At 45.4% G+C, this 11,098-nt stretch overlaps 1 protein-coding gene across 1 annotated transcript; it reads left to right on the top strand.

Moving 5' to 3' along the window:
- Positions 1 to 279: 279 nt before the first annotated feature.
- On the top strand, positions 280 to 10,725 carry LOC128502277 (uncharacterized). The gene is made up of 17 exons (XM_053472037.1): positions 280 to 363; positions 1,868 to 2,200; positions 3,510 to 3,809; positions 4,129 to 4,413; positions 4,928 to 5,005; positions 5,143 to 5,511; positions 5,596 to 5,901; positions 5,979 to 6,329; positions 6,502 to 6,786; positions 7,235 to 7,352; positions 7,688 to 7,721; positions 7,942 to 8,016; positions 8,225 to 8,447; positions 8,620 to 8,943; positions 9,571 to 9,687; positions 9,825 to 9,899; positions 10,335 to 10,725. The coding sequence occupies exons 1-17, from the start codon at positions 318 to 320 to the stop codon at positions 10,559 to 10,561; spliced, it is 3,546 nt and encodes a 1,181-aa protein (XP_053328012.1). The 5' UTR covers positions 280 to 317; the 3' UTR covers positions 10,562 to 10,725.
- The last annotated feature ends 373 nt before the right edge of the window (positions 10,726 to 11,098 follow it).

The following is an 11,098-nucleotide window of genomic DNA, read 5'->3' as shown; positions in this document are numbered from 1 at the left end:
GGCTGAGCATCCTGTTGTTGGGGGGTATGTGATGGAGTTAGCATTGGCGTTAAAGGGTCCACGTTAACCCCTTGTTATCCAGGGCTGTCTGTAACGCGGCTCCTATGGGAGATCTCCGGCCCGCTGATCAGACCGGTTCTCCATATATTAATCCGGATCTCAGGGATCTCCACCCCGAGCGAAACTCGGTCCCTCCCGACCTTCGCGACCGGAGGAATTCCACTCCCCCCCACCACCACAAATCCTCCACTTTCACTTCCACTCTCAGCGGACTCCGTGCAGAGAACGTTCCGGAGATAACCGGTCGGAGGATAACCATGGATCTCCGTGTTTTGGGTCTTATTCTGTTAATGCAGCGGATATGTGAGTAACTGGAATATTTACCCTGTCAGGGGGTAAATGCGGGGCTGATTCTGAACCCAGCTGCCCTCTCGCCCCCCACCGCCTTTCACGTTCCCTCACGCTAAACGGCTAAATTGCGTTGCTCCCAGCATTGGAAGAGTTAAGCGTTTTATCGCTCACTCTAGCCATGAAAGGGTCAAGTTCGTAGTCTGCGTTGCGCAGTCCTGAGGCGCAGAAAGAGTTAAGCGAGGAATTTCCTGTTTTTCCCCGGGGCAAGGACAGGGGGTCAGCGGCAGCGGACTGTGTCCAACCTGACAACTCCCATCACTGCCTCCCCGGCAACGCAGCACCCACCCCCCCCGCTATGAAAGCCCCCTCCGGGGTAACTAGTCAGCAGCGCATCATTCGATATAATTCCATAAATGTGAAACGTGTTGAGAACAAGAGATTGGATCGTTTTAAAGATTTTATCCGGACTAATTTGGACGTTTGTGGACTTTGGGACATTCAGGCTCATGTGCACAGCGATTGCTACTGTGCCATATACAACTTTCTGATACGTATTATAAGGAAAGGCCGGGGGTCTCGCTGCGTATTATAAGGAAAGGCCGGGGGTCTCGATACGTATTATAAGGAAAGGCTGGGGGTCTCGATACGTATTATAAGGAAAGGCCGGGGGTCTCGCTACGTATTATAAGGAAAGGCTGGGGGTCTCGATACGTATTATAAGGAAAGGCCAGGGGTCTCGATACGTATTATAAGGAAAGGCCGGTGGTCTCGCTACGTATTATAAGGAAAGGCCGGGGGTCTCGCTGCGTATTATAAGGAAAGGCCGGGGGTCTCGCTGCGTATTATAAGGAAAGGCCGGGGGTCTCGATACGTATTATAAGGAAAGGCCGGTGGTCTCGCTGCGTATTATAAGGAAAGGCCGGGGGTCTCGATACGTATTATAAGGAAAGGCCGGTGGTCTCGCTACGTATTATAAGGAAAGGCCGGGGGTCTCGCTGCGTATTATAAGGAAAGGCCGGGGGTCTCGCTGCGTATTATAAGGAAAGGCCGGGGGTCTCGATACGTATTATAAGGAAAGGCCGGTGGTCTCGCTACATATTATAAGGAAAGGCCGGGGGTCTCGCTGCGTATTATAAGGAAAGGCCGGGGGTCTCGCTGCGTATTATAAGGAAAGGCCGGGGGTCTCGATACGTATTATAAGGAAAGGCCGGTGGTCTCGCTACGTATTATAAAGAAAGGCTGGGGTCTCGATATGTCAGGCTTGAGGGGAGAGAGACATTTAAATACATAAAGGGATTTAACAAAGAAGGAGAAAAGTTACAATAAGAGACCGGAATCTAACACTAGAGGGTCAGAGGCTGAGATAGAATAGAAGGTAGTTTTCTTTTGCTGAAAGGGTGGTAGATAAGTGGAACAGCGTCCACGCAGACATGGTAGAGGCTAATACAGTAAGGGGATTAAACATGCATGGGATCCATGGAATAGTAAATAAAGATGATTTTTTTTGTCTCTGCAGGTTCGGGGCTCCAAGTATCGGTTGCCAATTCCTCTCAAAATGCGTTGGTTGGCTCTCGTGTTCTTCTCCCCTGTCGCTTCCGTGTAGACGACCCCTCTGTGAACCTGAATTTTCTTGCCATATTCTGGAAAGTTAATGGCAGAGAAGTCCTGAAATATGACAGCAAAGGAATGATTTCCCACCGAAGGATGACAATAGATGAAAAGGGGTTCGTGAACGGGGACGTCTCGCTGTCCGTACACAACGTGACCATCTCCGACGAGGGTCTCTACGAGTGCTTAGTGATCTACAGCCCGGATAAGCAGGAAAAGGCCATCCAACTACATGTTCAAGGTATCAAAGAATACATAGGGGTTTGTCTGCCGGTCATCAGCTAATGAAAGGGGGGCCTGAGACACAAGGGGGGGGGGTCACCCTTCGAGTGAAATCAAAATAAGGGTAAACACGCAGGAAATGGTAAAAACGTAGCCTTTGTGAATTAAAAGACTTTGTATTTAATTTTAAATTAGATTTGCAAATGTAAGAACTGTAAGGGTCTTGGCAGAATTGTTACATTTGTAGCAGGCAGTTCAATTGAATAATTAAATGGTGATTTCAATTGAACAATAATAATTTTTTTTCTGGTATAAAGGCCAGAAATTCAATCTATTAACTCTATGAATGGCCCATTCAAAATGCAGTCAAAAGGGGTTTTGAATTTAACCCTTTTAGTGCTGCTACAATGATGAAATTGTTGTTTTTACTGATTTAACAAGCGGGAATCTGTTTTTTAAAAGATCCCAACAGATTTTTATCACAAGACTAAATTAGCGAGGATTTTTTTGGCCGGTTCATTAAGTTGGCGCCATTTAATTTTATCTTTATTGGGGGACGGGGAGGTCTGCTTTCACCTTAAAAGAGTGACAGTTGTTTAGACTTTGACTCAGGAGTGATTATGAGATACATGCGCGGACTTTGTACTTGACACTGAGCTGTATTGTTTTTGTTCCCGGGTTGAATCGCTTTCCCGGGTGATCTGTTTTTTTATTTTTTTTAATAGTCTCATTTGGGATAATGTCACTGAATCTGTATATTGCTATGTTCTGATTAGTATGTAATTTACACTTTTGGTGGTTTTGCTATTTTTTAATTACTGTCCATGAGCCTTTAAACCAGGGGTGTCCCGAGTTTTTTTTCTGCAGTGGGCCACTTCATCAGAAATATATGCGTGCCTGGGCAGCACACATTGTTCCTTGAGAGAAAATTTACAGCATGACTCCTATTATTATATAGTTAGCCAGACATAGATAGTGGTACAGCTTGACTCCAATCACTATATACTGAGACAGACATTGAGAGTGGTACAGCATGACTCCAATCACTATATACTGAGACAGACATTGACGTTTTTGGCTAGATGTTGGATGCCCCTGCTTTAAACCGTTTCATTCATAAATTATATTTTCTAGATTTTTTTTCATTAGGAATGACTCATTTTGTCAAGTCTTTTAACCCATCGCAGTAAAGCTTGTTGGAATACAAGTTACATTAAGCTAAGGTGGATGTTTGGCATCTGTGCGTCCCGGAGTGCAGTACAGACATTATCGGGGTATCACAAGCAATTATTATTATTTAATGGACGTCTTTTATTTATTTTTTTCAGCTGCCCCAACTGTCAAAATCACTAAAAAAGCTCTTCTGCCCAATAAGAAAAACCGGATACTCTGTTCGGTCAGCGACTTTTACCCGCAAGATGTTACGGTGACTTGGCTGTTGAACGGGCGGATTGTAAGTGATGCAAATCTGCATGAACCCCGGATAAACGCAGACAGGACCTTCAGCGTCAACAGCTCTGCGCTCATCGTCCCAAATGGGAGCCAGGAGAACCATCTCATTGAGTGCCAGGTGGAACACGCGTCTCTAGTGGCCCCCGTTAAGGACGAATTCATGGCGGGATATGGAGGTGAGAGCCGTGTTCTGGTGTTCTACCAGTCTGTAGATATATTGTGTGAATCGACTCCAGGGCTGGACCGGCGATGATGTGGTGGCCCCCGACACATTAAGTCCAATGGCCACCTAATGATGTAAGTGCGACCGGCGGCTGGATATGAAAGGCTGCAGGTTATGTTTTCATGCCAGGCATATCCGGCCAGTAGCCACAACGCAGCGCCTGGTCTAGGTTGTATAGGGTGCTGTCAGCCAGCGGCCCAGCAGGCATGTGTCCGGAGCGCCAGAGAGCCAGTCCTGGCCTCCTCGACTGTAACCTCTGCCTTTCTCCCCAGCGGCTCCCACCGTCAGGGTCTTCTCGGCTAAGTCAGACGCAGACCAGGACCAGATCTTTGTCTGCGATGTCAGAGGATTTTACCCCGAGCCGGTGGCAATAAACTGGCTGCTGGATGGAAGAAGGGTCGAGGCGTCCAGCAGAAACGAGGACGGAAAATTTAATAAAAAAAGTTTCTACCACGTACCCCATTCATCCAGTAACCAAACAAAGGAAATCTCCTGCGAGGTGGACCACGAGACCCTCCTCAATCCGGTTACTAAGACCCAGGAAATTAAAAGCGACTGTGAGTACCGCATAGAAACCCTTGGAAATGAACGCAGCTCTAAGCAGTTAAGACCCAATTAATGAGACCCAGTTAATTCAATCATAACATTCGGCAACAAGATCGCCGACATTATCATATAAAGACTGTATCAAAAAGAGACTGCAGAGAACACTAGAACTGAGAGACGGGGGGTGAGAGAGAGAGACATTTAAATACATAAAGTGATTTAACAAAGTACAGGAGGGAAAAGTTACAACAAGAAACCCGAATCTAACACTAGAGGGTCAGAGACTGAGATGGAATGAAAGTTATATTATACTGAGAGGGTGGTAGATAAGTGGAACAGCCTCCCAGCAGAAGTGGTAACGCAGTGAGGGAACTCAAACATGCATGGGATAGGCGCATGGCGTAGAAACGGGTGACTAGACGGGGACCAATCTTTTTGGGTTTCTGTGTATATGAATATATATTTTTATTATTTTTATTTTATTATATAAGGCATTTTATATGAATGGTTCTGTGTTTGTTACAGATGGCCAGTCCTATCACTTCGGCTTATTCCCCGCTCTGCTCCTGCTGATCCTCGTCATCGGATTTCTATTCAGTAAAAGTAAGTGAACAATAATTTGAGTCCCAAAACAGAGAAAGAGCATCGCGCCCGGTAACCAAACATCTCCCGATCCGGGACCTTCGCAGAGCGTTTATCTGGCAATAAGACATTAAAAGGTTTTTCTTTTTTTCTCACAGGGATCCCTAAGTTCGTGGTCAGCGACATACATCAGCCGCAAGTGTCGAGTGAAGAGAGGACGGTGTCTTTTTATTGCGCGGCTTTAAATTGTCCAAAGGAAGTTCGGGTTTCCTGGACGGTGACCGACACAGAAAGGCGAGCCCTGAAATTATCAGATGATCCAGAGAACGGCGAGGAGGAGAAGTTACTCGGCTGTGATAATTATGCGGTGAGAACCTGCCGTTCTGAGGTCGACGGACTGCACAGCGCCATCGCCATACTAAGCTTCACCCCGCGAGAGAAGCAGCACAGCGACATGCGGATAGCCTGCGAGATATCGTGTGATGGAAAAAGCAAAGAGAAGAAAATCCAATGGAGCTACGTACTGGGTATGGAGACCGTATGATGCAGTGGGGTAATTATAAGGGCTAGAAGAAAGCTTAACACACTAACACACACTCTTTATTTCACAGCAAAGCCTCGGATGCCGGAGAAGATCCGCCTGTCCCTGTGTGACTCCGGAGAAGTCCTCTGCTCCGCTGCTCTGAAGGATTTTTACCCAAAAAGTATCCGGATCGCATGGAGCTCTGGAGCCGGACGTTACCTGGATCTGGACACCGTTAGAAATACGGTTACAAGAAACAAGCAGCTGAAGTTTGACGCGGAAAGCGAATGCCGAGTCCCCGGGCATCTGTTTAGAGAGCCTGGGTTTAAAGTCCGTGTAACCTGGGAACATGAAGCCCTGAATGAGTCCGAGTCCCGGGAGGTGACCGCAGCAGGTAACGGGAATTCTCATGATTTTGCACCGTTACCGATGACTGATTCAGGATTATTGTTTTTTCCTCCCCTGTTCCAGACATTCCCTGGCACCCGCGGATGGGAGAGATCATCGTACCGGATATTATAGACGGCACCGAGGCCAAACTGCAGTGTACCATCTCTGGGTATTTCCCCGACGCTCTGGATGTGAAATGGTTAAAGAAGGAGCGCGGGAAGCCGGATTTATTCCCGCTGCTTCCCAACGAAACCTACAAGATTCCAATACGGGAAGTCACCCAGACAGGCGATCGGACTTTTACCTGCACGGCCGTTCTGATTGCCAAGGTCTCGATAAAAACAGACTTCGGGACGGAATTCGTCTGCCAGGTGGGGCATCCCAGTGTGGGGGGGCGGCTGGAGAAAAGAACCGGGGAGCTGAGAGTGACAGGTGGGTCCAGTTCATGGGGGGCGCTCTCCCCCCATGAAAGAGTTAAATGGATCGTATGGAATGGGTTTATCGCGTGATAATATATGTTATGATATATATGAGGTTTGGGGGGGGTTAGGCTGCCATGTTTTGTGTTTTTCTTGCTTTTTGTTCATGGTTTTTGTATCCTCAGGAATGGAATCTGTGAATATTAAACATTTAAAAGATCACCTGGCGGCTGAGGTTGACCGTTTTTACCCCAAAGACATTAAAGTCACGTGGAGTCGGACTAAGAACAAGAATTATGAGAATTATGATGAGATAACCAATGAGCTGTCAGAAAACAGCGACGGAACCTTCCGACTCGTGAGCAAACTTCCTCTCCAGAAGACAACACAAAACAAAAAGCATATAAAGGTTGAGGTGGAACATCGCTCCCTTGGGTCCCCGGTGGAGAAGTTCATCGTCTGTGAGAAAGGTAAAGCCATGCCGTAGAATGCATTCCCACAGCTAGTGCAAAAATAAGTGGAACAGCCTCCCAGCAGTGAGGGTATTAAACATGCATGGGATAGACATACGGCTCCTGAATCTAAGACGAGACGGGGGCGGAATGGGGCTGATCTTCCGACATAGTCTATGTTTCCAATTACTGTTTATTGCATACAGTGAAATTTTTATAAATAAAACATGAAAAAAATATTCCTCAGAAATGAGAGGAGGCTTTTCACCTAAAAATGTCTTTCTGTTAAAGGCACTCTCCAGCACCCAAAATGGTTGGATTTTCAAAGCATGTTGGAATTCATTTTGCATGAAAAATATATTTAACTGCGTGTAAACTGATCCATGGATCACATTTATCGGTTATTGAAATCAGAATAATTATGTCTCGTTTTCCTCCTCCCCCCACCTGCCTCTACTGTAAACAGGAAGCATACTTAAGTACACTTCCTGCAACTGCTTGAGAGTACGCCCTTTAAACTCAATGACAGCTGAGCTCCCCCGGGACTCCATGAAAGAAATGGCAGCCAATCGCATGTATCCTAGGTGAGCATCCATGATTCAAGGGGAGTGCAAAAGCACACGCACAGGAAGTGTGTGTCAGTACGCTTCCTGTTTTCTACAGAGGCAGCCGGGGGAGGAAAATGAGAATTTTACAATTTCAATAACTGAAGAAGGCATGGAGCCATCACAAGCAGTAAAACGCGTCGGAGTCCATGAACTACGTCCTTTAATATACATTTTACACGAAAATAGGGCTGAAGCCGACCATTAATCTATAGAATACAGACCTCCCCGTCACATGATATTTCCGGGGGGTTGTGTTCGGTTTGGTTGCTTAGTTTTTTATATTTTTAAATCTTATTTTCAACCTGCTGCAGGGGCCATGGAGAGCAGCCACCATGTTTATTTAATAAATAATAGCACCAATGAGAGGACTGAACTGATTCCACCATCGAGCGCCGTCCGACGTGGAGATCCGGGGGGTCCCGGTGCAGGTGGGTTCCTGATCCATGTAACTCAACATATAGACAATTATCAGCTGGGGTTCCAGGGGTTAATGGGCTTTATTAGTGTAATTACGTTACGTATCCGGGGTCAAATATAAATACTAATCAGCATTCGCCTCGTACAGACGCCATGCATTCAACAGCCGCCAACTGTCCTGAGACGTCTCCTCCAGCCGAAGGACCCGGAAATACGGACACCGGTGAGCTTCTGATTTAGGGGAGAATAACTGAAAGAGACAAAATTATATACGGTATATATACACACACACATATATACATATACAGATATACACACACAGATACACACACATATAAACACACATATATACATATACAGATATACACACATATATATATATATATATATAGTATACACACATATACACACACATACACACACATAAAAAGGAGCGCGGGAAGCCAGATTTATTCCCGCTGCTTCCCAACGAAACCTACAAGATTCCGATACGGGAAGTCACCCAGACGGGCGATCGGACTTTTACCTGCACGGCCGTTCTGATTGCCAAGGTCTCGATAAAAACAGACTTCGGGACGGAATTCGTCTGCCAGGTGGGGCATCCCAGTGTGGGGGGGCGGCTGGAGAAAAGAACCGGGGAGCTGAGAGTGACAGGTGGGTCCAGTTAATGGGGGGCGCTCTCCACGTATGAAAGAGTTAAATGGATCGTATGGAATGGGTTTATCGCGTGATAATATATGTTATGATATATATGAGGTTTGGGGGGGTTTAGGCTGCCATGTTTTGTGTTTTTCTTGCTTTTTGTTCATGGTTTTTGTATCGTCAGGAATGGAATCTGTGAATATTAAACATTTAAAAGATCACCTGGCGGCTGAGGTTGACCGTTTTTACCCCAAAGACATTAAAGTCACGTGGAGTCGGACTAAGAAGAACAAGAATTATGAGAATTACCCTGACTCCGAGATAACCAATGAGCTGTCAGAAAACAGCGACGGAACCTTCCGACTCGTGAGCAAACTTCCTCTCCCGAAGCCAGTAAAAAATAAGCAACCTTTCTGGAAGTCAGTCCTAAAAAATACGCATATAACGGTTGAGGTGGCACATCGTTCTCTTGGGTCTCCAGTGAAGAAGTTCATCTTATTTGAGAACGGTAAAGCCATGCCGTAGGATGCATTCCCACAGCTAGAACGTGCAAAGTGCTAGGCTAAGAGGATGGTAGATAAGTGGAACAGCCTCCCAGCAGAAGTGGTAGAGGGTAATACAGTGAGGGGATTAAACATGTGCGGGATAGACATACGACTCCTGAATCTAAGACGAGACCAACGACTGATTAAGGTTTGAGTCGTTACAGCAGGAGAAACGGGCGACTAGACGGAGGCCGGATGGGGGCCGATCTGCCTGTAGGTTCTATGTTTCCATTATAGTTTATTGCATACAGTGAAATTTTTTATAAATAAAGCATGAAAAAAATATTCCTCAGTAATTGAAGGAGGCTTTTCACCAAAGATGTTTTTATCACATTTATCGGTTATTGAAATCAGAATAATTTTGTCTCATTTTCCTCCTCCCCGGCTGCCTCTACTGTAAACAGGAAGCATACTTAAGTACACTTCCTGCAACTGCTTGAGAGTACGCCCTTTAAACTTAATGACAGCTGAGCTCCCCCCGCACTCAATGAAAGAAATGGCAGCCAATTGCCCAGATATTTCCGGGGGTTGTGTTCGGTTTGGCTGCTTAGTTTGTATATTTTTTAAATCTTGTTTTCAACCCGCTGCAGGGGCCACGGAGAGCAGCCGCCATGTTTATTTAATAAATAATAGCACCAACGAGAGGACTGAACTGATTCCACCATCGAGCGCCGTCCGACGTGGAGATCCGGGGGGTCCCGGTGCAGGTGGGTTCCTGATCTACGTAACTCAACATTTAGACAGTTATCGGCTGGGCTTCCAGGGGTTAATGGGCTTTATTAGTGTAATTACGTTACGTATCCGGGGTCAAATATAAATACTGATCAGCATTCGCCTCGTACAGACGCCATGCATTCAACAGCTGCCAACTGTCCTGAGACGCCTCCTCCAGCCGAAGGACCCGGAAATACAGACACCGGTGAGCTTCTGATTTAGGGGAGAATAACTGAAAGAGACAAAATGATATACGGTATATATACACACATACATATATACACACATATACACACATACACATATATACACACACACATATATACAATCACACACACACACACACATATACACACACTATATGGACAAAAGTATCGGGACACCTATTAATCAGACCCACTGCCGCAGGGGTATAAAATCCAGCACCTCTAGGATTAGACGTCTGATTCCCGGAGCTGAAAAGATAACCTATAGAGCCCGGTATAGAGTAATACGGCTTTCATCATATAATGAGAATAAAAATTACTTACAAATTACAGATTCAAATAGCAAATTACAAAAATACTAAAAAAAAAAAAAAAAGCAGAGAAATCGCTACCGGGGGTTAAAATGCAGAATACATTTTTTTTTCTTTGTGCAGGAATGGTGCCTGAGATAAATGAAAAGGAGCAAAAAGATGAAAAGGAGCAAAATGAAGAAAAGGAGCAAAACGAAGAAAAGGAGCAAAACGGTGAAAAGGAGCAAAATGGTGAAAAGGAGCAAAACGAAGAAAAGGAGCAAAACGGTGAAAAGGAGCAAAATGGTGAAAAGGAGCAAAGCGATGTAATCGTGAACCTGGAAAGTGAAGAGACTCGAAAAGGTTTATAAAGTAGTGAATGCAGGACAAGCCCTGACCGGCATCCGGCACGTGGGGCAAAACCCCATTATCTACAACTTTTACTAACTGTGAAACCCTTACTGATAATCATTCATTCACTTAACTGTCACTTTAAAGGTGATCTCTTTTTTTTACTCTGATTAAAAATACATTTTTATAAACATTATGCTGTTTTCTTTCTTACCTCAGTTTTTGCCCCATAATATAATGTTTTCAGGCAGCTGCATATCAGCCGTTTGTATGATTCTCGCATCTGATCCCCGATCTACTAAACACCCCAACTCCTTATCATACTGCCTGTGGGGAGCAATAGAATGGCTCAGTCTCAATCACAATGTCGGACTCTGACATTCTATGGAGGAAGGGACTTCATTAGCATCGCCATAAAGCATCAGCTCAGTGTGGTGTTTGAGCCGGGAAAGTCACCCAAAATATCACATGACTGACAGCAACGGCGGCTCCAGGTCTGCAGATAAAGAGTTTATTGGAGCAAAATGAGAAAAAAAAATGTTTTTTGTCACCAACCG

This window comes from Spea bombifrons, chromosome 7, assembly GCF_027358695.1.
Source record: "Spea bombifrons isolate aSpeBom1 chromosome 7, aSpeBom1.2.pri, whole genome shotgun sequence".
NCBI classification, from domain to species: Eukaryota; Metazoa; Chordata; class Amphibia; order Anura; family Pelobatidae; genus Spea; species Spea bombifrons.
This window is presented reverse-complemented; position numbering and strand designations above follow the sequence as displayed.